The sequence below is a fragment of the Barbatula barbatula genome (assembly GCF_947034865.1).
Source record: "Barbatula barbatula genome assembly, chromosome: 2".
In the NCBI taxonomy this organism is placed as follows: domain Eukaryota; kingdom Metazoa; phylum Chordata; class Actinopteri; order Cypriniformes; family Nemacheilidae; genus Barbatula; species Barbatula barbatula.
In genome coordinates this window covers 19,053,634-19,079,731 of record NC_136767.1, presented here as the reverse complement: position 1 = coordinate 19,079,731, position 26,098 = coordinate 19,053,634, and the positions used below count along the sequence as shown (strand labels likewise).

At 39.1% G+C, this 26,098-nt stretch overlaps 1 protein-coding gene across 2 annotated transcripts in view; it reads left to right on the top strand.

The window, feature by feature from the left end:
• Positions 1-1,213: 1,213 nt before the first annotated feature.
• atp2a3 (ATPase sarcoplasmic/endoplasmic reticulum Ca2+ transporting 3) overlaps positions 1,214-26,098 on the top strand; it is a 45,715-nt gene continuing 20,830 nt past the window's right edge. For both annotated transcript variants that reach the window (XM_079448941.1, XM_079448942.1), the window contains exons 1-7: positions 1,214-1,860; positions 13,513-13,530; positions 13,816-13,898; positions 19,421-19,525; positions 19,974-20,112; positions 25,257-25,337; positions 25,413-25,498. In XM_079448941.1, the coding sequence (XP_079305067.1) occupies positions 1,743-1,860; positions 13,513-13,530; positions 13,816-13,898; positions 19,421-19,525; positions 19,974-20,112; positions 25,257-25,337; positions 25,413-25,498 (630 nt within the window). In that variant the 5' untranslated portion in view covers positions 1,214-1,742. The remainder of the gene's footprint in view (positions 1,861-13,512; positions 13,531-13,815; positions 13,899-19,420; positions 19,526-19,973; positions 20,113-25,256; positions 25,338-25,412; positions 25,499-26,098) is intronic.

Here is a 26,098-nt window from a genome sequence, read left to right as displayed (position 1 = left end):
TTAGCAGACTTTAACTTTAAATGACTTATGCTGTTCATCACAAAGATCATGGGTTTGAGTCGCACCCAACACACACTGCTAAAATGTATGTATTTGAATGCACTGAAAACTTGGTGTGGATAAGTGCCTGCCAAATGTATAATACATTTAAGTGTAGGATAACACAGCACCTGAGAGGTGAAAAGCCAGCCAGATGCTGCCTCTTTAATTTGGGATGCCAACTTTGACCTGCTTGTTACCTCTTTTCCCAAAGATCTTCTATCACTAAGATGACGTAACCTATAAAATTACTTGTATTAGCATGAGTTGAGCAGTGTATATTTTCTATATATAGACTTTGCAAAGGGACTGAGGAGAAACTATGAGCCAGGAAAGAACTGGAGCACCTTGTTCTAAATCCATCTCAACACGCTGTGCAGTACATTGCAGTGATGATGCTTCCCTTCCAAGCTTTTGCAACGTTTTAAGATGCTTAGTTATATATTTTAAGAATGTTTTTAATTTAGGTAAAAATCAGATTTCACCTGTAGTGGACAAGCAGGTTTGGAATAGCATGATGTATTACAACACAAAAACATTACAGTATGGAAGTAATACATATAGCTTTAAAATATGTGGGTACAAAACATTGAACACAACATACTTTATTTATAAGCCACACAAAATATTTGGAACATGAACATGAGGCTTAAATCAGTGGTTCCCAAACCGTTTGAAAGCATGGCACCCCTTTCTGGTCCTTTTTTACATGTATTTCTAGTAATTAAACGTACATGCTTACATTTATAAATAAATTAAATGCAGATGAGCAAACAGCAAATTCAACAAAAACAAAAAATAGCACATAATCTGACAAATTCCAACACTATACTTCTTTGATGAGACATAAAAAAGTTGCTCATACCACGTTCATTTGTTGTAGGCTAATAATTTGTAAATTATTAAAACACATATTTATGTTTAATTTGTGAAATGATGATTTGCTGCATCCAGGTTACCGTGTGTTATTAGTTTTGAGAGGTTGTTATCTGGGAATAAAGAACCTGCAAATGTCGCGACTGGCCAATCAGAATCAAGCATTCCAACGGGCCGTGTAATTACAATCACATAACAGCAGCAGCAGTTCCTGAAGGTCTTTCAAGTATGGACACGTTTAGTGTAGACATAATGGCAAGTTAATGGTTAATGTCTTCACCATGCATTACTCAGAGGCACTCGCAAGTTTCAACCGTGACGGTTTGACAAGCTCACAGCAGATGACGCGCAGAGAGGAACTCACCTCGAGAGCTTCCTTCTCATCCACGACACACACTCACCGTGTCATTCTTCTCCTCCTCGCAGTCCTCGGGTACGACGGCGTCTTGTTATATATCTGCACGTAAAGCGAGCGCGATCCTTTCTCTTACTTCAGGTAAAGCGAACCAATGAGCGCTCGCGAACGGCGCTTAAACGCTCGAGCTCACGGAAAAAGAGGCGGGAACTTCGCGCACCTTCACAGGACTCGGAGAGCGCGCGGGCGCATTCACATCGCTCGAGCTCACAGGCAGCAGCTTTAGGACTCACGGAGGTACACGGGCTCAAACCGACGGCTTGCAGAGGGGGCAGGTGGACGTCTGCGCAGACTACCACCTCCGCTTGGCGGTCTGAAAGCACCTCGGTGGACATTTGTTCCTTCTCGAAGCTCGGTGTAATTGCTGATAAATACATGCCGTTGAAGTGCTCGTAGTAAACAGTTCCTCAAGATGGAAAACGCCCACACTAAATCTGCATCAGAAGTTTTGGCGAACTTCGGCGTGAATGAAAACACTGGACTCACGCTGGAACAAGTCAAAATCAATTTTGACAAATATGGACCCAACGGTGAGTAAACTAACGCGTATTTTCCTGTCAGTCAACGTGTTTGTGAGGTGTTTGAACGAAATGCACTTAACGTTATCATGCTGGCGAACCCCGGCTAGTTTCCTCCGGGTTATGCGCGGTGTATCTCTCACAATCATAAGAAACAGGTCAAGACATCCAAACGAGCTCCGTGAACAGTGTAGTACATTCCTGATGATCTCTTAAAGTTTTACACTTGTTACCTCTACATATTTTGCTCATTCATACCTTATGATATAAATAATTCTGCCTTCCATGTCTTAATGTCTTGGATAGATGCAACGCATGCTCACGTGGAGCATATTTTACTTTACAAAGCCAGTGACTGACAAAATATTGATTAAGTCGTATCTATCTGATATACTGCAATGGATGTTCAGCTCTGCTCTGTTTTATGACACGGAACATAATGGCTGTTGTGCACGGCATTTTCCTTTCATCCTCTTTTATAACCCTTATTGAATTCAGTCAAATAAAAAGGGATTTGGTCTCTGTAATGTACAGTGTGGAAAACCATTCTGTGATGTTATCTTTGTGCACCAGTATTTTGCAGCTTTAAAGTACGGAGATGCAAGTGTTACCTACTCCATATACTGCAGAATGTTTTCCACCCGTAACCATCGGCTCCCGCACTCCATCAGCTGGAGACGTTTTTGGCTTAAAGGCGTACAGTAGTCAGTATGTTTTGTGTCGGAATAGCTGGGAAACATTGTTTAAAGAGATAAAGAGCTAGATAATGCACTGGTGACTAGCGTTATAGAACTTGAGTAACCAGTTTTCTGCTTCCTCACAAAAATGTTCATGGAGAAACAGTACGCTTCGGGTTACAATGCCCCACTACTGTTTGTTTCAGAGAACGCTCAAAATAACTCGATTTCTTTCCATACATCCCTGTTATAGAAGCCAGTGCAGCCTGTTGTATTTAATTTCAAGGATTTTTAGTCGCTATATAAAAATAGCAGCACAGTCCAGCTTGTGTAATGTGGGGGAGAGTAGTAAACAGCTGCCGAGAGACCATCACCACTTTGTTCTTTTATTAAACTTTCTCTCATGTCTCATTCACAGTATGCTACAATCCAGTGGCTGAAAATGTGAAAGTGCATCATAATATTTCCTTTTCTTTTTCGAGTTATACTCAGTTTATTATTTATCTTTGTCTCTTGTCAATATCAGAAGTACAATTTGATACGGAGTGAACAGTAAGTACAGCTGTGTGTCTTAGAGAAAATCATCAGCAAATAAAGAATTCCCTTTGGATTTATTGCATTTGACCTCCATGTAGATTCTCCTGCAGCATAAGCACAACGTCTTGTGACTTTCCAATTCGGTCCGGTAAAGCGTCACACTCATTAACTTATTACATTAATAACTGGAACTATCTTTGCCGTCTAAGAATGCTCATATTAACTTTGACGTTACCAATTAATACTACTAGCAGAAGGTTTCTCTGGAAGACTAAATAGAACACATAGATCAGATGTGCAGCTTTGTTGAATGATGCTTCACAGTTCACATACACTGAGGCCAACAGTCACTTCATGGAAAATGTAACATCTTGTTGCAGATGGTGGCTTTCTCGTTTTGAGGTGTCAACTTCCTGGTTGACATGCAGCAGGGAATACCCTTTTCTCTGTTGCCTTAATGCACACACTTAGCTTACACATGAATATATTGTATTTTTAACATATAAAATACTGCTTTAACTTCCAAAATGTTGTTATACTTTGTTTTGCTATCCTAAGTTGACCTTATAGGGGACAGGTGATGAACAGTGATGCCTTTTGGCGGTTGTTTTTCTCATGTAATTAACTCATTTGCATGTATTCTCGGATGCTATTAGGCATTTTGTTCTCAGTTTTTTCACTGTGTTGTTTATATGCAGTTTGTGCGTGTTAAGTGTAGCAGTGCGTTTTTGTTTTAAGCCTGCTGTATTTGTTTTGTGTATGTGTGGGAGTGAAATGCTCCAAACCCTTTTGAGATTTTTCTTTGACATGCTGGAACATTGTTAATGCAGGAGGCTTTGTTTACCATTAGGCCATTAATCATTATTGTATATTATCTCCCACGTTTTATTTCCAAAGGTAATTCTGAAACTGGCAGTCGCATTGAGGATCCGAAATTCAATATCAGCATTCAGCCTCACCCCTTTTACTTCTACCCTTGATAAAATAACTATTTTTATATTTAAAATAATGCATTTTGTGAAATATTACTAGTACACACACCATTAATAGGACAAATGGCTCTCCGTGTTAACTATTACAGTAGTTTTAATCTTCTTTTTTTGATATAACCTCTGCCCACAAGTCTATGGCTCTGGCAATCTAATACATTTGTATTGCATAAGAAAAAATAGAATAAAAGTTTATTTTGTTGTGTTTTTAATGGTTGTTTAGTCTTTATTGCCGTTGTTGTGAAGAGTCTTTTGGAGTCTGCTTCATGTACATTGGCCTGCACTCATGTAGAAGATGACCCTTAAAAAGACAAGCAGCCCTTATTACTTCAGTGTTTTTTGTGATGTTGCACTGCCAGGCCAACGATCTCAAATTGAAGGAACCAGTCCACATCAATAGAAATATTATTTACTTTGTTAGACTGATCTGTTTTATTCTCATAATAAGGTTATTCTCATAACACTGTTTATTTTAAATAGCAAATGCTTAAAGGCTGCTCTAATTGTGGTGGATTGGTACTGTTGGTTAACTCGTCTGTGACCGTGTTATGTGTATGGAGGCCTATTTCTCAACTGTTGTGGTAGGGTTAGATACAGTAGGATCCATGTTTGTTTAAATTAAAGATGAGTGATTAAGTTGTGTTTGTAATGAAATGTGTTCTTGATGCATCTGTGTGGATCAACACATCTTGTTTCTCTTTTGCTGTATCAGGCTTGTCACAATAACCTGCAGTAGATACCCATGAATGTATACACTTTGGACATCTGTTCCTACACTGTTAAAACAGAACTCACGTGGAAGTAGCAGTTTACTCGCAGCTGTGATCTAAGGACTATGTAAAGAGGATGTTTGGTTTTTCGATCTTTGTGGTGCAGAGTTTTGCGCGCCCTGCTGAAGTGCACTTTTGTGAGTGACTGTGCACATGCTTGTTTGTTAAAGCCAGTTAACACAACAGAGGGGAAGATGACTGCTACTGTATACAGTACACACTGCTGGCTGCCATGTGCACTCCGAACAGATGTTTGCTGATCTTTCACCATTCTCTGGGGACCGTGATCACTTTGTCACTTTTATATGTTTGATAACTCTCATTTTCACTGGTCTTTCATCTTTCGCTTGCTTGCTACCCCTCACCCACTCACTCACTCACACACACACACACACACACACACACACACACACACACACACACACACACACACACACACACACACCATCACACTGTTTTTCTTTCTCTCACTTTGTACCCTGATGCTCTCACAATGTCTCGAATTGGAGGTAAACAGAGAGTTGTGTTGGTTTGTATCTGAGTGAAACTGCAGTCTTGCGCTTGGATGGTTTTATTTCCTTCTTGTCAGAACTCTCCAATTACAACAGACTAAAATACCAAAATGTCACATTGCAAATGAAACAGCTCTCCAAGCCCGCTGATCTGAGCTATCTGCTTATTTCAATATGACTTAACTAGTCCTAGCTGTTATTTGTATGGCTTGATCAACTGATGCGATGAGCAGTTTGTACCTGTGCAACACTTTTTCACTTCCTCACGAGGTTGTGTTCATGAAACAAATATAGAGTTTCCAAATTCTGTACTCCTTGCATAACATAATAGCATAGAGAATGTTTACTGTAATATTATGTACAGGAGGACTACGTATGTCAACCACCAAGTTTACATTTCATTGATTAATTGTTTCAACATCCTCTTAAGCACACTTAGCCACTTTCTGTAGGCCTGTTGTATTAGCATAACCACAGGAAAATATCCTCAGCTAGTGCAAACCGCAGAAAATGCCTCGTGCCAGCTCTACAAGTGATGCATTTACCACTGCTGCTCCAAGCATCACATCTTTACCAATTTTGTTGTTGCTGCTGCTTCACCTGTGCTAAAACTAGACTGCATGAACTGCTTTTATATGAGAAATAGTGCTATAAAATCCGCATGAATGAAATGCTGAGGTGTTTATGAAGCATCGTGTTGCATTACTGTGTCATCGATTTAAAGGCTTACCACTCCAACACACACTCGACACATAAAAGCATCACACATTGCCTTTTTAGATTTCTGTGACAAATAAAGTCTTTTTCGTGCATGTTTGTGAGGAGGAAGTAAATGGAGGCTAGAGTATTATCATTAGGACATCTTGTAGAGTCGCAGTCGTGGTTTGTGGTGTGTGTGTGTATCTGTTTGTGTGATCTAGTAACTTGTCACTCGGCTCTCTTTCTCACCTCCCACTTCTGCTGCCTGCATCACCTCCTTGTGGCGAACCGCTCTGTTGACTCAGTCTAGCTCTGAGAGTTGTGTCTCTTGTGGCCCATCTTTTCTTTCAAATGGTTTGCCTTTTAATGATAATCTGCTCAGGTTTTATTTGATTTTCTCTAGGTTTGCTGTGATCTAGCTAACAAAGTTAGCCGAAAGAGCCTAGCTGTAGCAATGCTAAACTTGGGGAATAAAGTTTTTCACACAGGTGGAGAGGCATGAATTTACTTTTGATAAAGACATGTACTATATTCACAGTGTAAATGTAATGAGAATATTTGTGTATTTGTCTTTTGTGTGTGAATGTATGTGTTATTGCGTAGGACTGGTAGAAAAGTTTTTAAGTGGGGCATAGCACAGCTTGTTTGCATGGTATGTCGTTGTGCACACGTTTATGTCAAATCGCTGTGGCTAACATTGTTAATGCTTTCGATCCATACACAGCTGGATGTTGTGGTTGTTTGGATTTTTGCTAGATTTTACTTGTGATTGACGTTCTTCATTTTTTTCTCTTTAAATAAGCATTTCTAACCCCTTACGACCCTGAGTCCACTGGAATGTACATCACTGTCTTTTGTGATGCTCAATGTCCAAAAGAGTCAGATCTGAAAAGGTCAAAAACCTTATGAACTTAAAACTAAACTCAAAGGCAAGGATAGCATTATTATGCAACGGCCTGCTTATTTTGTTGCCTTAATCCACATACAGCCACTTGCAGTGATAAAGCAACCAGAGGCCTTCATTTCCCCTGTGAGTTGATCATTTCCAGGTACATAAATGGCAACATGACTATTGGTTCTACAAATGTATTTAGTGTTGTTTATATTCACACACAGATTTATTTTGTGCTTGACACTTTGTGTGTGTTTTTAATGTTCCTACTTTATGTTCTTGGATGTCAGCGATGAGAATACACAGATGAGTGGATTCTTTATTTATAATAATGTCCGGTTGCACTTACAGTAATTTAGCTCTTAAACTGTACTTTGTAAACTTTGCATTCTTGTTTCCATGATGACTGTCTGAAGCAGAAGTCCATAACTCTGGCATGACTACATTAAAATGTCTTCCAAGTTATTTTGAGAAGCCGAAGGAGGCTTGTAACTGTTGTTTTAATGGCGGTTGTGTAAATGGTGCTTAAAACAAGGAATTAGTTTTGGCTTTTAACATACATTTATCATTGAAGTTTAGTTGATCTTCACTCAGTTCAGTTTATAACTGAGTATTGGTTTTGGCAATGAGTTATAGAAAGATCATGCTGCTGTTGTGTATCCTGTCTAAATCTTAAGTAGGATTTCTTTATATATTTTGTGTGCATGTTGACGTTCCACAGAAATCGTCCACGTCCATAGCCAATGAGATGCTGTTTCCAGCAATGTCATTAAGTCACGTGTTCATAGCAACAACTCTTAAAAGTTGTTTTCATGGTTGAGAGACCAGTCAGAACCAGAAGATATGAATCTTTAATTTGCATTCCATAATAGTCATTCAGTTTTCCCTCTGCTACTGTTTCATGGCCTGATAAGCACCCTGGAGATTTTTTTTAATTTGGACCGAATAATAAATGAAGTTCTCAGTATATAGGTCCTTAATGTGTCCTAAATGTACTCTTGTTAGTGGTGCTTGCTTAAGCTCATAGACAATACTAGGAGGAGCCTGAGCCATATTTAGGAAGCAAAATGAGACTTGGCCTCATTTAACTATGGTAAGCAAGCACCTTACAGCCACCAAGGACACCCTAGCAACCACCCATAAAACTCTGTCAACCACATAGCAATGATATTCGGAACACCTTTTTAGCAATGCCCTGAAAACCTCCCAGAGATTGTTGGTATTGTGGTGTCGAGTTTTGCAGGGGTAACATTACACATTTTTCATGTAAAATTAAAGTTCACTTTTAAAGGTGCACATATTTAGGACACCATGAAACAGTACTTGCATTAAACTTCCATAATGTGGTAAAGTGGATTCTTTAGCAGGAAATAATGTCTAACAGAAGCTTTGGAAATTGATTTTATCTATTTTTTATAACAGTTGAAGATGAAACCTTATAGCCTCTGATTGTTATTGGTCAATATTATATTTCCTTGCAAACTTGTGTCAAAAATTATATTAAGCTATTATCTTAACTGGGCCATAGTTGGACAATACTGTAGAAATATGCAACATGCAATAACAGACTGAACAATAAAGTTCTTTAAGTTTGTAAAGTCAGTTTGAACTGAATATAATTTTAAGTTTTTTTTAATAGTCATCAATCATACTGTTCACATTCTTTCTGATCATTGATTATCATCCACATGTCAGAGCAAGCGTGTGCATGGGTGCACTCCTGCACAGACAGACTATTTGCATCGACTTTCAACTTTCTGTAATTATTTGAAGTATTATAATCATTCAGTTGCAATATGCGTGTTGCAATATACACATTTTATTTAAATAATGTACTTTTTTATAATTTATTCCTAGTTTGACTACAGCCTGCTGTGTGCCATGTGCCTGCTTTTCAATGCTGGTCGGAAACATCATCCTATTTCCCCGGTTACAGCCGTTACAGGCTGTGTGTTGTTGGCAACTGTTTCCAGGAAGTATCTCCCCTCTCCCACTGACTGGTGTGTAAACAGACTGGCACTTGTTTTCATTTACTGTGTGGTTGCAGAGAGAGTGAAAGAGAGAGAGCATGTATTAGAGCAAGATGAATTTTAAAGGAGTGAGTGTGTGTGACTGTGTGTGCAACTTTATTTGTGAGGGCAGGGTGAAGTCACCATGTTGAAATGTGCCTGGCCCAGACGAGCAGACATGGCCCAGATGACTCTGAGGGAATCCTTGGCACACCCCAACTGGGGAACCCTTCTTTTCCTCATCTGTCTCTCCCACCCTCTGTTTTTCCCACCCTTCTTCCAACTCCATTTACCACGTGTGCTTGTGTCCGGGCATGTGGTTTGACCTAGCATTGCCTAAAGGGAAGATTCTTATCATGAAAGTCCCCTTTGTCACATACAGTATCTGAGGACAGATAAGCAGTTTTTCATATAAATGTAAATAAATATGTAAAATACTGTATGAGCATGTGGTCCTAGATCAGCAGAAAGTCACTCCAACTAGAAAGGTAAAGCAAGAGCACAAGAGTTTATAGGCCTCATTCATGAAACATTCCTAAATATATGAGTCAATTCCGAGTAGTTTGCACATAAAACAGACCGTTCTGAAAACTTTCCAACGGATTCACAAATGCTTCGTAAACGTCAGATTTCATAGTAAAATGTGTGTCTTAAGGCATTCCAATCATTCGTAAGCAAGGCGCACATGCACGCTCATTCACAATTAGCATTATCTCAGCCTATGAATTACAGCTACGCAAATTACGTATCTAGGAATGCTGGAATCCTCTGGTCTTCATTCTCTGGTTTGGCTGCATAATATTGCATAAAGGCATAAGAATTACTAATAGGCCACATGATTACCAATAAATTAAACCACCAAAGCGTTTTAACCAGCTAAAAACAGTTAGCCTACTGGTTACTAGTATCTTATTTTGAAGAATAGTACGTAATATGAAAATGCAGTAACCATTAATATTAACTTCTCCATTGTTGTGTATGATGGTTGGTCAATGTAGTGTTTGTCCCGCCTCTTATTTACTGCGATTGGACTGCTGTGTGAAAAAGGACAGTGACGAGCTCTGCGTTTTACCCAAAGTTAAAGACAAGAACTCGGGAAATATAATTATGATATGCAGTGCATCACAATGCAGTGGCATCAGTTTGTCTAAAATAATACAGAACATTACACATTAACATGTGGAGCAGGTGTACATTTCTTTCATACCAACAAACATTTTGAAAATACGAACATTTTCATGAATCCCAATAATTAATGTTGGAATGACTTTACGAATGATTTACTCAAAAAAAAATTCCGCTTCAGTTTCATGAGTGAGACACATTGTGTTGATTCTACACATATCATAATAATTCAGCACCCCTTTAAAGTTTTGTCTTAAGAGCATTGGTGTTGATAAAAATTGATAAAAACACTGAGCGAGAACAAAAAATAAACAAAATTATAGATAAATTTGACTTAAAGCATCATTTGTTTTGAAAAGCTCTTCAATAGATATCATGATACTATAGTTTGGCCGCAATAATCGTGTTGTGACCAACAGCTCAGTCCATGGCTCTTTGCCAAAGGAGATAACATATTTACGGAAAGGGCTCTCAAAGAAGCAAATAATTTAAATTCCCAAATAGATTAGATAGACTAAGTACAGTTTTATAGACTATGATAGATAGATCATAATGCATTCACAGTGCCACTAAAAATACTAGAATGACTATCAAAGCATTTGAAGTATATCACTGCACTTATCGTATGCTGCACTCATCTTTAACTTTTCAGCCTCTCTAACACCGTCAAATCTCATTGACTTTGAAAAGATGAAGAGAAGAATCTTTTCTGTTCTTCAAAGCAGAACACACTCTTTCATGGCTTTCTCTCATTCACTTTTATATCTGAGCCTTCTCATCCCCTCCATTCATGCTTGTTTAATTATGAAAAACCTTTCAGGAGCTGAATAAGACTGAACATTATTAAGTAAACATACAGTTATGATTGCTTGTGATTTTAAACGTCGCTATTTTGGGGAGTTGGTAGAAATTCAGTCATTGGGCCAAGTGTGTGTAAAGACTGTAATGGGTAATGGGAATCGTGATGCTTACCCACTGTGTAGTTCCACTGCTGCAGGTCTCTTGTCACAAGCAGATTTCCTCTTGGTTTCCACTGCACGTGCCTCAAGCATATTCCCATCTGCTGCCTTCTTTCAAGACTGAAGACATCATGGTTGGCTTGACCCAACCTTCTACGGTTTATGGTGCACATGAGCCAACAATTACGGTAACAGAAAAGAGGGAGTGTAGTAGTCACGTTTTTGAAGCATGGAGGGGAAAGCCCTCTTTCGTTCCGTAACTTCAAGTCAGGGACAAAGGCCATAGCAACAGAAGAACTGATATGGTTGTTGACTTTCCTTCTGAGCAGAATGGAAAGGAAAATTCAGTAGATCTGAGTACCTGACCTGAGTACACACAAGAAATGCTCATTGGAATTCAGGAACACACTGTATTTTTTCTCACTATCTTTTGGGTCGGCTCCAAGGATTTTCCATTGTGCTTTATCTTTGGTCCATTCATGAACAGCTTCCCCCGAACACTGCGTTCCTATCCACTTCTGTGTAAATATGTCATATGTCAAAAGTTGCGATTACCTAATTAAAGCTTCATTTGTCAGATGGTGTTTATGCTATAATTGCAAACAGTATTTGCACCAACAGCAGCAGCCACAGTGAGAATTGCTTATAAATGAGATTTCACTTTTCCACACAGATGGACACACTTAAAGACTTGGTTCCTCAAGATTTCAGAGTAGATTATCAACAAAGAAGGCATCTGTGTAATTATGATGCGTGCGCGTTAGAAAGAGAGGTCTGTGAAGCTCCGCCCCCTCCCACTCTCCACATGCTCTCCGGCTCCCACTCACTCTGACTCTAACAGCAGTGTGTAGGCCACAGAGCTCATCTGTGTCCTATGACTTGTGCACGGTGCCAGAAATGTTTGTTTCATCATGAAATGTGTCTCTTCGGGGAGAAACACATTTACCAAACAAACTCCATCACAGTTGGTGGTCTGCCTGTACATTTTCCAGCACAGATAATTTATTTTGTGGGTCTAATGGTTTATTGTACACATTTAGCAGGTTCGCATTTGGTGATTTTTAAGACAAGACCTAACATCGCATTACTTTGTGGTTGTAAAACATATTGTGAAGTGATGCTATGACCGTCACTGAGATTACAAATGTTGTCTAAATGTCTTATAATATGTTTTTGGTCATCTATTTATGCTGAGAGGAAAATGTTTTTAACATGCTGGCCAATTTGGTTTGTTAACAGAGAACTCCATGTACTGGGTTTGTCAAAAAAGTATTCAGTTTATTCATATAAACTACATAATATGGTTGTGTATTAAGAAACTGAAAATATGTTTATTTAGGGTTGTCATAGCTCTTGGGATACAGACTACTGCGGTGCATATCAAATAAAAACATGTTATTTGTTTATTTTACAACATAGAAAACTTTTCTATTTTCATTTCTTTTCTGCAGATAGAAGGGAGCCCATTAATCCCATATCAATAATTGCCAACTAATATTTAATCTTCAGCTTTAGTATTGTCTAACTGTGTATTTTACATTCAGGCAGAAAATGAACCAGCTTGCACCATCACAGACAATGCAGTATGAATTAATGATGCACCGAAATTAGAATTGTGGGCCGAAACCGATACCGAAAGTTAGGATGCACTCGCCCAAAAACCGAAACCGAATATTACTTAAAAGAAAACCTCTTTGAAATAGTTTTTATTTAATTGTATTGATTACACACACTAAAACCACAAAAATTTAGGAGAACATATTGTAAAACAATCCAAAATATGTTATTTTTCCTTGGTCATTGCAACACAATTAAATTAAATTAAAAAACTTTTTACCCATCATCTAGTCATTGTAGTTTTAGAATTATTCTGGAATTATTATATGCATAACAGTATTCAAGTTATGGTCAAACTCAGCAGCTCTTGCTAATACAAGAAGTTTATATATGGTGCACAATCATTGAGTCTGTTTATGTAAACGGTCTTAAATGAGCTTCAGTGATATCAGCACCTGCAGGATGACAGTCAACATGAGCAACATCAACAGTTACTGACAGATCCTTCTGCTGATCATTCACATCTATATGTGAAGAGTCAGTGGCATTTAAAGCTCGGCTGATCTCCAACAATAAAGAAACATAAAGGCGGTCACATGTAGTTGTGCATCACACAGAGCTTACGTGTCATTTTCTGCCCGCTGGTTTTGAGCTGTTCTTGTTATAATTATCAGTTTCAGCCTTTGTTATGGCGCGCTTACATGAATGTCCTTTGATATCAGCTAGAGTGAGCGCGAGCACTGAAGGGAGAGGCGCGGGCGTCGGATATTTCAGCGATAATTTTCGGCAGCCAAAATTCCGGTGCACTAGTATGAATGTAAAATGTAAAACACTGATTGAACCGGTTTCTAACATAATCCTTATGTTTTGTTCTCTCTTTTTCTCTGTCTATCACTCTTATTCTACTACGGATTACAACGCTGTGTTTTGACTGACAGAGCTCCCAGCCGAAGAAGGTAAATATTGATATTTCCATCATGTTGTTACTGCTTTCTCTTTATAGGTTGCCCGTTAGCATGGGCTGTGTTGGTGTGTTTTGCTAGAGAGGGGTACATTTTAAGACTTTGCATACATGGGTTATTGCTGTGTGCATTAGTTTCTTGCTGCAGACTTTTTTCAATAATAAATATCATTTTCATTCACTAGAATTCATATGAACAATATTGAGAATGTCTCCACTATCCACAGTACTGACAATACAATTGAATATTTATCAAATCTGTTCTCTTTCTGTCACACAGGTAAATCGTTGTGGGAGTTGGTGGTGGAGCAGTTTGAGGACCTCCTGGTGAGGATTCTGCTGCTGGCAGCCTGTGTCTCTTTTGTAAGTAACTTTCTCTTTGGTTTAAAAGTGGCTCAAATATGCTATAACCAAACTCAGCCCAATAAATAGTGGCCCGAGCCACATAGCCGTAGGTATTATAGTAAGTGTATTTTAACGCAGTACTATAGGTTGGCTGAACCTGAGCCTGAATGAAGTGCTGTAATCATCTGTTCAACACCAAGAAATTTGCACTTCTGTTTACTAAGCCACACATTTCACTAAATGATTGTAAATGATCAGAGGGATGAAGTGAGAAGGGAGATATTATCCCCTATATAATTTAATGCTGTATAAAATTCATTGTCGTTGTTCAAATCTGTCTTTGTAGTCAAATTATTTATGTAAAACCTTGGCCAGAGCTCATTTGTGTGGCTTAAGATCATTTACCTCTGTATCTTGCTCTGTGGCTCTTGTACCCTGACTAGAAAACACACAGGTAAATGAATGGGGTGACTTGAAGTCCAAACGCTCTGACCAGTTTTCCATAAACCATGCAATGATTAGAAATAGGATGGGCTAGCACCAGGACTGGCTTGTCACTATATCTTACTATTGTTGATTATATATATGCCTTGCAAACTAATCGTTTATTGAGCGTGGTTGCCAAAGAGATTTGGAGAAAAGCGTCTGCCAAATGTGTAAATGTGAATTATAACATTAACATTTTTATGATTTCAAGCTACTGTTCCAAAATGCAAACCAAACAAAGTAGTCGCTATGTTTTATAAAAATGTAGAACTATATTGTTTATTGAAAAATCAAAAAAACTAATTCGTAAAGATGAAGTTATGATATATATGAATTATATAAATGGGTAGTTGACAAATAAACTGTAAATGTGTCCTATGGTGTGACAGCAAACATTTATAAAACAACATTAATAACATAATACTTTATATTTATAATATAAAATAGCATAAGAGAGATGTATCTCCATTGTTAGTTTTACAATTTTGCCGTCACACAATAAGACACATGTATAGTATATTCGTATTTTTTTGTGGTTGGCCAATGAATTATAGGCAGTCACACTACTCTTGTTAATTCAAGTGTAAGTCTTTAAAGATGACTTTTAGCAGCAAAATGCATTTGTGTACACCTCACTTACCTTAAAAATATTATAGATACAGTGCCCTGTAGAGTTTGTTTGAGGTGTTGTATTTACTAAAAAAATTTACTTAACCCATAGTATGTTCACAGTACATAAAGAATGCAAGTAACTGAATTGACGTAGGTTAACTATGTTATAAAAATGTACATCTGTCAGCCTTACTTAACAAGTGTTTGACTGGTCAACATAGCATTGTTGAGTAGAACGCAAAACCCTATAATATTGGACATATTGTTGAGTTTACTTAATATAAACAAGTTAATTTAACATGACTGGATGAGGGGGATTTTCAGTTCCCAGCATGCTTTGCGTAAGAGTGCATTTAGCAGAACATTTTATTTTAAGTGTTTTTTCAGTAAAGAAATAAGACTTGTTTGTGCTTAATGCTTTGAGGTTTAAAATAGTTTTTTTGTATATTTTAGTTTTAGGGTTGCTATTGTTTTGAGGAGTGGTACATATGCTTAGGCTGTGAGAGGTTTATGCGCGCCAATGATGTCTATTGCATCATTCAATTAGCTTTAACTGAGATGCCTCTCATCTGTGTTTTGACTTGCATGCAGTAAGTCTGTATATAATTTATGTATGACAGCAAATAGTACCACATTCTGTTTCGTTACAACTTTTCTTAGTCCCTTATTGGACAATTCTTCAGGAAAAGCACGCCCACGCATCAACCAGCAAGATTGTTAGAAAGAGCACGCCCGTCAATTTTCTCCTTCATTCGCGAAGTTCTGCTGTGTTTGTTCACTTAATTTCTGTGAGGGATGTTATATAAATGGTGGATATAGACTGGATTTGCAGATCGTTTAAAACTGATAGATGGAGCAGTCCCAGGGCTAAAAAATGCCGGTCATGAACTGTTTTGTTGGGAATCGGTGCATACGTGCAAAAGGCACACCTCACGAACACAAATCAACAGTTATGCAGGGATAATGTGATGACTTATTGTGTGCTCGGGCTTTGATTCCCCCCAGCACGCATTCAGAGGGTCATCTGTTTTCGAAAAAAACTTACAGCTGTATCGGTCTTTTATAAATGTGGTCAAATTAAAGAACCTTCAAAGATACAAAGTATGCAATACTACTCTATAGGTACGCAAGATTAATATGAGATTGGCAGAATGTTACACCCGCTTTAAACTGTTGAGCGCAGTCTGCTTTTCTTATTAGCTTTCATGAATTTACCTTTTTATGAAATTTCCGTCTGACTGAAAGTAAAAAGTTCTCCAGACCCCCACTGTTCAGTCACAGTAAAATAACACACAGACACACTGTCATCCACAGTAAACTGGACAGTCAAACAATCATATTTCTACAAAAAAATTCACATTATCTGCTTTTTCTGTGCTAATTGCTTTCTGTCCAAGCAGAGTCGAGCTTAAGTACATCATCTATTGTGGCTCTGCTGCTCATGTCATGTATAATTTAGTCTTTCATCAATATTTTTTTATTGTCCTAACCGTGGTTCAATTGTACGAAGCAAGCAGCAGTCTTCCGACCGCTAGAATCCTGCGGGGCACTTGAAACTGATAAAAATATTGCATTAGACCTCCCAGCACGCACCGTGTGTGTTTGTGCGTCGAACAAAAGCTGTGGTGCGATGGAAATATTCCGGGGAGAATCAGCCTAGTCTTTGAACTCATTTGTGTGCCTTTTGAATATATTAAAATCTTTAGCATTCAGCTTTCCTGACTTTTTTGCATGTTATGTGAACAAAGCCATTGGTATCCAGGCGACAGAGGAGCTGTGGATACACAAATTTGGAGTTATTTATTATATTTTGTGTTTTGAAACAATTGCCATGAGGGTCTGATAGCCTGACTCATCGTAGAACAGCATGTGCTGGGAATAAAAGCTTTTGGATGGAAACAAAAAGATCTACTGCCATGTGACTGCCAGTCCCCAGACATCTGATATCATTGCCCATCCATTCTTTCATAAAGAGTTCATTTCGGATTAACTTTCCATTTTATTACTTTCTGCTTCTTTGTTGATCACATTGTCATTTCTTCTCTGAGAGATTTTGTTAGAGATTCATTATTTTATCCAACTATCTTTCTATCTTGCCCTTATTTGTTCTAACTTCCATTACTGGTCTCAGTGAGCATCTATATAGTTATCTGCAGTGTCAGCTACAGTTTCAGCAGATTTCTGTGGATCATTGTAATTTCATTAGCCTCTATTATAATTTCTGTTAAATTGTATTATAAACTAAGAATCTTTCACACTTGAGTCTCCAGCTGAGCGCTGCACATCATGAAAGAAAGGTCATCTGAACAATGGATGGACTTCCTGCATTTAAAGGGTAAAGGCCTGCCAAGAGTCTCTGCGGAGCAGAGTCGTGAGTTTCTTTACTCTCAGGAGAGGGGTGAGAAGTTATGAATGACAGAATCTGTTCTGTCATGAGGTCATATTTTGGTCACTATAAATAACTTTTAGCTAGTAATTGTATGTTTTAAACTGGTTTTGTGGTTCATGTTTGTGGCGTAATGTTTTCTCTTTCCAGTTTCCATCAAATGAAAATGTTGCTCAAATTATTAACATCAAAAACAGGTTTTGAAAACAGTTTATTTTGGTGAGACAGATAAATCAGTTGTCTTGTGGTGTCCGTCACAGCTATATATAATCTTGAGAAAGGCCTGGGGTAAAATATTCCACATTCAGTCAATTTGTATTTTGTTTAAAAACCGAATTGAATAGAGAGAAGCTCTTAACTGTTCTGATATTTATAAGTGTCTAAGACCCCAGTCAGACATGCCTCCCAGAGCCGTGACTTGACAGGATTTAGCTGAGCTCTATGATCTAAACTCAAAGCCACTCATCTGTGCGGCTTTTCTCAGTATTTTTACTGATATATATGTTTGTATGTGCTTTTCACACATTGTGTTTTATGGACTCCTTTGCTCTTTTTATCTCCCTCTCATTCTGTCTCTTCTACTCTTTTTGGTCCCTGCTTTCACTCACCCGTCTCATTTGCCTGCCCATCTTATTTCACGGTTACTCTGTGATTTAGAGAAGCCTCTGCATGAACCCATCAGTTTGTAATGAAAGGTTAGAGAGAGACTGCTCTATGACTGATCTGTATCGAAGTTGCTCAAATAAATGGAGAGAGAGTGTACAGTATGAATGCATATGAAATCTATGGAGGACATCAGGCAGACTCGTCTCTAGAATGTGAAAGATTTAATGTTTAAATGTGGTTTAGTGTATTTATGGACATACACATTTTCTCCAATTTCTCTCTCTCTCTCTGTCTGTATCTCTCTCTCTCTTTCTCTCTCCCTTCATGTTCTCTTACTTTCCCTCATATCTGAATTAATTAAATAAGTTAATTGTAGCATGTTGTTGTCTGTGTCTTACTCCATTTTGTAACTCCAGCCTTTATCATTGTGAATGCATTGCCATTGAACCCACATTTTGCAAACTGCCCCTGAAGTCTCAATATTTGAAGTGTTAAGCAGAAGCAGGTAAAACCTTTTCAAGTAGTGAAGTATAAATATTGACCGCATATTAACCTCAATATTAACCTCCTCCTCTTTGCCGGAACTACTGTATCTGCTCGGGGCATGTAACTGATGACATGATTTTGTTTGAATATTTTTAATGGGTGTCAAATGATACAGTATTGTGTTTCATAACAGGTGGAGGCCGGTTGTTTATTGTTGTATTTTTAGAACAGTGTTACAGATAGATCTTGTTAACATGTGAACACGTTGGTGGTCTATTCAGGGAATTTACACAGGTGTAAACTGGGTCCAAAAGGTTTTGAGAGTCGATCATTAAAAAACAGACATGGATTGAAAAACGTGACCTTGACCACATGACAGTAATCCATTGTGATGCATCAGGGACAGCAGTGAAGGGCTGCCTGCTAGCATTATATAATGTAATGATTTTATAATTAATGTTTCTTATGGGTTTTATTCCGTAATCATTACCCTAAAACAGCGGTACAAATGACATCACCAGAACACTTTTTCCCCGAGGGCAAGCTTCAAAATATGTGACAAAATGGAAATGTATTATGCAATAAGCAGCCTTCGCCACAGACCAACCCTCACGTTTCCTAAAGCGGATGATGGAAAGTTTGTTTAAAATTAAAAGGGCTGATAGAAGCGAAAAGAGTCGTCACTTGTTTAAATAGTTTGAGGTTTAAAAGTCATTTGTAAGCACAGGAGTACGTTGTTTACATAGTTTGCTAGCTTAAAGGATAGGAACAGGGAACACCCAGCCTGAAGGCCCTTAAGTCAGGACTACTCAAAAAATATATTTTCAAATTGCATGATATATATCTCCTGCCCAAATGATTGTTAGCATTTCATAAAAATGTTTTACCTCCACAGTTCTCTGAAAATCTTTTATTGATGTATGTTGAGCAAACGTAATCTTTGATGGTTATGCTTGTTTGGTAGGTGTTGGCACTGTTTGAGGATGGGGAGGAGACAACCACAGCCTTCGTGGAGCCCATTGTCATCCTGCTGATTCTGGTGGCCAACGCTGTCATTGGAGTCTGGCAGGTGGGTGTGTGTGGGTCGAGAAACTGAAGGCCCACAAAGAAATTCAGCTAATGGTCAAATCCATCTTCTCAATGAGAAATGTCAGCAAAGAAGAATGGGTCGGCTTGGTGTCCCACTGTTTAGCATCAGATAAACTACTACTACTCTATCTTCGGTTATGTCATATCGTTCACATTTATATCAAAAGCAGAGCACTGCCAGTGACTAAATTCACAGTGCCAAGAGATTTTCTAAAGATAGCTAATGAATCCTCTTTAGGCTTTCTGCTATACTTACTTGTTGACTGCAGTCTGAATTCACAACCTGAAACTCTGAAATGTTGGTTAATCCTGTAGACACAGTACTAAGAATATCAATATCTAATACAATAATGCCTAAAATCAGATAAAAAAAACATAACATGGCCAGTGCTGATGTATTGTGTATTTAATGCTGTTGTGTTTTTCAGGAGCGAAATGCAGAAAACGCTATCGAGGCACTCAAGGAGTACGAGCCAGAGATGGGCAAAGTTTACCGCATGAATCGCACAGCCGTCCAGAGGATCAAAGCCCGAGACATCGTACCTGGAGATATCGTGGAGGTTTCTGGTAAGCTTTGACCTGTTTCTGACCTCTCGCTCTATCTTCCTCTCCCGCCCGTTGATTTGAAAAGGACGCTCAGATCTGCCGAAAGATAATATTTGGGGAACAATACAGAGTTTTCACCACAGCCTTCAGCTTGGATCCTGTGGAAAAGTGGAGATTTATGATGAACATTTGCCGGTGCAGTCTGACATAATACGGAGTGGAGGTGGCCTGGTGCTTTTTCCTTCTTCCAGTCATCATCACCTCTTGGTTTACCCACAGCACACAAACACTGGCTGTCATTTTTCCCCATCCTCCCGTTAGCTTATGTGCGGCTGCCCAGAGTGTGCTTGTGGGTGTTTCACCGCAGCTCTCTGCCCTGAACGGGAGCCCTTCAGGCTTTCTCTTTTTGTGTGTTAAGGCTTCTTGCCAAAAGTTGAAAGCAGCACAGGAATATCCCAGACTTACGTAAGTGGCTTTCCTGTGAGTGCAGAATTGCCAAGCAGAGACATGCAGAAAAAAACACAATGTGCACACATGTGTGTTATCTGTCTATGCATTTTCTGTTCTTTGTAAAAACTTGAAAAATTAATAGGGTACATTCTTTCTTTCTCTGTGCTGTCCTCATACTCACCTTTTTTGAATTCCAGTATGTAGATATCGTCAGTCCCACTGGTCTGTTGCTATTTTGTTATATACAGGTGTGCTTGTATACAATATGTACATCACAATATTTTCCTAAACCTTTGCTCACTAATGATCATCAGTCTGCATAAGCCAAGTGTGAAGCAAAAAAGAGGAGAGGAGATCCATTTTTCTCTGTTAGAACAACATCCAAAACCAAAATATAGAACATATAATGTAATAATCCCTGCATTACACAAGAAGATAGATTCTCTGATTATTGCGCGAGAGCAGATGCGCTATTCAAAAACATGAATGCGGCCACATCGATGCTGTCATTTATGAATAGGGAGTGAAAGTGAGAGAGAACATGTTGACGGGTGAAAAGGGAGTGTGAGGGGGGAGTGAGAGTAATTGAGTGTACGGAGGGATGAGAAAGAAATGTAGAGATGTGTGAGGAAGAAGAAGAGAGAAAGAGCAAGACGGTGTGAAAGACAGATGAGCAAGAGAGATAATCAAAGCAAGCAGTAGGGAGAGAGAGAGAAAGACAGGCGGAATTAAAGAGATGGGGGAGCGGTTGAGATGTGGGTTGCGTTACCGGTCTTTGCATGGTGGTAACAAGAGTCTCTTGTTCAGGTCTTGTTCTGTGCCTTGACAAGTCCACATTCCTGAGGCCAGATTCTCTTCCACGCACCTGTACACGCTCACATTTTGTTCCCTGACACCTATGGGGCTTGCCATCGTTGTAACACGCCCCTCCCAGGTCAAGGTGAAACTGACAAATGCAAAATGCAGCTCAACATCTTCCAGTCCAGATGTTTCCAGATAAGTTCAGCCATAGTTTTTATAAGGTAATGTCCTTCTCATAACACAGGGCCCTCGTAATAAAATACAATTTAACGTTTTTAGCAGCAGGTTGTTTTTCTGTCCTCACTGAAAGGTGACATTTGGACCACATTTGATGTTTAATATACAGTAGGGTTATGAACAGCATGGTTTTGGACCAATAAGATTTTACCCGTGGACTAGCACAGCGTAACAAATAGAAATAAAGCGACATAAAATGTCATGCCAAAGTAAAACTTTATTGCTTGTTGTGACTATAAAGCACAGAGTTGCTGTGAGACTCAGTTCTGAAATGAGCATTAACAGTTTTGCTGCCGTGTAGATTAATATTTTGGATGGTGAGTCAGATGTTGTGCTTTTCCCTCATCCTGAGGCCTTAAGCACTTCCCAGCCTCCAAGCTGAACCAAAACCAGACACGGTGTATTGGTCCCGGGGGGGAAGAGGAGAGGTGTTTCCACTCCAGAGGTCTGCGACAGTGGAAACGGCTGGCACTCCATGTATATTCCTGTAGTTTACTGTCATAGACGTGGGGGATGAAATATGGCTCTCAGGTTCACATCTCTTCCAAATCAGTATCTGCATTTAAAGCCATTAAAAATCTTCTAACGAGGTGTAGACACATTCACACACATGCTGAGTAGCATGTGCCAGGTTCAACGCGTATAGTTGTAGCATTTAGCAGGTTCTGTTTAGTGCTGGCGTGACGGAGGTGTTGTCAGCTACATCTGCAGAAATATTTCTCAATTTTGTATCTCTTTCGGTGACATAATCTTGTTGCTAAGCACCTTTAATCATGTGTAAGCAAACATGCAAAAGCCCCAACTTAAGCCGTTCTCGAGCGATTCAGTAAAAATTACACATTGGAAAAGCGTAGTTGTAAGAACTCTAGATTGGCGAGGCCCTCAAAAAAGTCATCCAAAACAAATGGCAACTAAAAATATGACCCTCTGTAGCTTCCCCCTTTCCTTCCTACACATTGTGGAGTACTTCCTGCGCCCACCGTTACTGAGTGGCAGTTCCAACGGAACCTTTGGCACGGGAATCCACCAAGAGCATTGGAGGTCGGAAAACACAGCACGCATGAGTACTATAGATATTTATAGCATTATTTACAGTTTCAATTTCCAGTCAGCACAGCATTGTGCCAGCGTTGGGCCAATGTTATGGTTGCGGTGAGGCCCAGAGTGGAATTTTCCCTGGACTGTTTCAGAGACTCTGACATAACTTTCCCACTGCGGCTGAAGTTTTGAGGGGGTTTACAGAGGGAGATTCTGAGATATTTTGGAAAGATTTGGGAATATGTCAATCCTTCCTTCTGCAGTTTTCTTTGAGGCTCTGTCTCTTGGTAGCGACACATGTCTTTGGGATGAGTAATGTGAATCACCATATCTGTGTGTGTTTAAAAATGAATTGACTTCATAGGGAAACCCTTATACCATCATTCAGTCATAGCCGCAGGCTCTCGCAACATCACTTGCAAACATTGTGAACTTGACAACCTCTGTTATTACGCTATTCCCCGTTTACAAGAAAGCATGCGTCACCTGTCATAATCAGGTTTACTGTATGCCCGGTGTCGGTTTCCTGCTATCAGATGCTTGCCATCTACTGTCATAATGTCTGTGTATATTTAGCTCACTGCATTGTTCTGCCTCGGTATGGTGAAAACTTCAGCCGCTCACATTAGCATTTAGATGGGTTCGGTACCCATACACAATGAGAGAGTGGGTGTAAGATACTCCTGGGGGGTTGATACATTTCCAGGAGTTTGTGTCAGAGGACTGTAAAGGAGGGAAGAAAAAGTGAAGAATTCAAGAGAGGGAGCATAAACGGATTCTGGTCAACCGTGCCCTCTCTAGCCCCACACCCACTTGGAGCAGCCCCTGATGGGGGTGTTCCCTCCATGGCCTGAGACCCCTGAGCCATTTCTGTAACGTGGGAGGACAAGACACGGAGTGAGCGAAATCATGTCCAGAGGGTAGGAACAGATGAGCAGGAAAGAAATAATAAAGAGCAGAAAATGCATGATAATTTTTTGCTAGAAATGTATTCACCCACTATTTATGATAGATTTTATGATAGCCACAATATTCTCAATTTCTCTCCTGCGGAAAACTTTGCAAGAGCGCAGTCAATGTCAGTTACGGGTTAAAGAACAATAAGTACATCTCCTTCGCTTTACACTGTCCTAACAACTCATTCAGTGTCTGCCAGTCCAACAGTGTGACGGCTCGCTTCCATGCCTTGCTTTCCCCAGGCACCTTTAGCTCAGCTTAGGGATTTAAACGGAACATAATGATGACACTGAAGAGTCTCTAATTGCTGCAAAATGTCTATTAAGTGCCCCTGCTGCCTCTTCGTTCTGGTACCGGTGCTGTATGACATGCAGGGATAAGAAGGGATGAGTTTTTGTGGGCTTACCGACACACCAAGCTGTAAAGTTACAGGTTGGCTACTTTTCAGTTTTACTTGGGAATGGATTTTAAAGGTACAGTTCATCCAAAAATTTACTCACCCTGAAGGTGTTCCAAATGTGTGCAAATGTCTTTGTTCTGATGAATGATATTTGGACGAATGCTTGTAACCAAACAGTTCAGGCCACAACTTAATACCATAGTAGGAAAAATGACAATGCCCCGTAACTGTCTGCTTTCCTACAGTCTTAACAATAGTTGTTGTGTTTAACAGAACAAAACAATTATAAAGCGATTTTTCCTGCTAAGGTAGTCAATGGTGGCCAAGAACTATTTGGTTACAAGCATTCTTCCAAATATCATTCATCAGAACAAAGAAATGTTTACAGTTTTGGAACAACTAGAGTAAATTAAGACAGATTGTGCATTTTTGGGTGAACTGTTCCTCAAACTGTGTTAAACAAAGTTGAGATAACTGTACTGTCATTGGTTACTAAACATTTTATCAAAGTAACCAACATTTTTAGTACATAAGAACGCAGGAGGACAGGGAAAAATGTATTGGTGAATAAACAGCAGGTGTTTGAGTAATGCGGAAATCTACAGAGCTTTCTGTGAAATTATGTGGGCTGAGATGCCATGCAGGAATTTTGTGCTTGTTATAAAACATTAAATATGCACCTCACATACTTGAGATTGAGAATGGGTTCAACCTCTGTTGTTCTTTTTTGCCATATCATCCTTTGGTTAAGCTGTGAAGTATATTTATGTAGCTTGTTTTTAGGGTATATGTCAAATTCATGCAATGCCTTCCAAAGCCAAGGTCACCAAACAACCTACACGTAGTTGAATACAACACACATTGACTGATTGTGTCTCATCCATCAAGCTGGGTTTTTCCCAACTATTGTTTTTCATTCATTTATATTAGAAACACATTTTCCTTTGTAAATGTAGTGCGTGCACATAATATTGATCAATTTGTGCTCTCATCAGCTGGGTATTGACCAGTGCTCCAGAGTGTCTGCAGTTAGTTTCTCTCTCTTCTTTTTATCATTTTGCTTGTCATTTTTCACTTTCCTTTAGTCTTAGTGGCTCGGCTTCGATCGGTTTTGAAATTAGCTGTTTACCTTTAAAACAAGGTCAAGAACAGCCTTGGATGACCAGTGTGTGGACAATATTTGCAGTGCCTCGTCTTATTTCCTGTTTATGATTGCTGTAACCCTTCAGCTAGACTTTACACCTTCTACCTATCTCAGATTAATTCTGATTTTGTTATTTAGTTGGTGACAAGGTGCCAGCAGATATCCGGATCACTTCAATCAAATCCACCACCCTTAGAGTGGACCAGTCCATCCTCACAGGTACTGTATGATTTCTGGGATTTCTTCTGATATATTTGAGACTTTACTTGATTTAAAACCATCTGTGTTCTTTAGGCGAGTCTGTGTCCGTCATCAAACACACTGATCCTGTGCCTGACCCTCGAGCTGTGAATCAAGATAAAAAGAACATGCTGTTTTCTGTAAGCACTTCACTCCCTGTTTTGAGAGGGGAACTATGTATTTTATTAGCATATTCGATTAACTTGTTACTTTTCAACTTGCACACAGTTGCTTTTTGGCCGTCTTTGTCTTCTTTCTTTGTCTTGCTAGTTTGATGAATGTCTTTGGGATGACTGCAGGATGAATATGTGCCTTAAGTGTTCTGTCCATGCACTTAGTCTAAACATACGCTTCCTGTCTCTGTTCATTTGCAATCTTTCAAACGCTCCAAGCGGGAAAGCATTTTTTCCACTCTTAATCCACTTAGATTGCGTTAACATCATTTTGCGATAGAGAACACCTCAGGTGACGTTATTGACCTAGTGAGAGAAACTATAACGTCAGAGTTAAAGCTGACTGTTTTCACCTTAAAAACAATAGCATGATGTGCTTTTATAGTAGAGCCTTCTGTATTTTCCAACACATCATGGAAATGAAAAAAATATAGTCTCCTGTTAGGGAAAAATGTCCCTAATGGCATTACGGTCAACTGAGTTACACTCCATTAGTCAATGCATTTTCCAAGCTACGTTTTAATAAATTATATGGGACTAGGGAGATTCTGAATCGTGGTGTTGTTT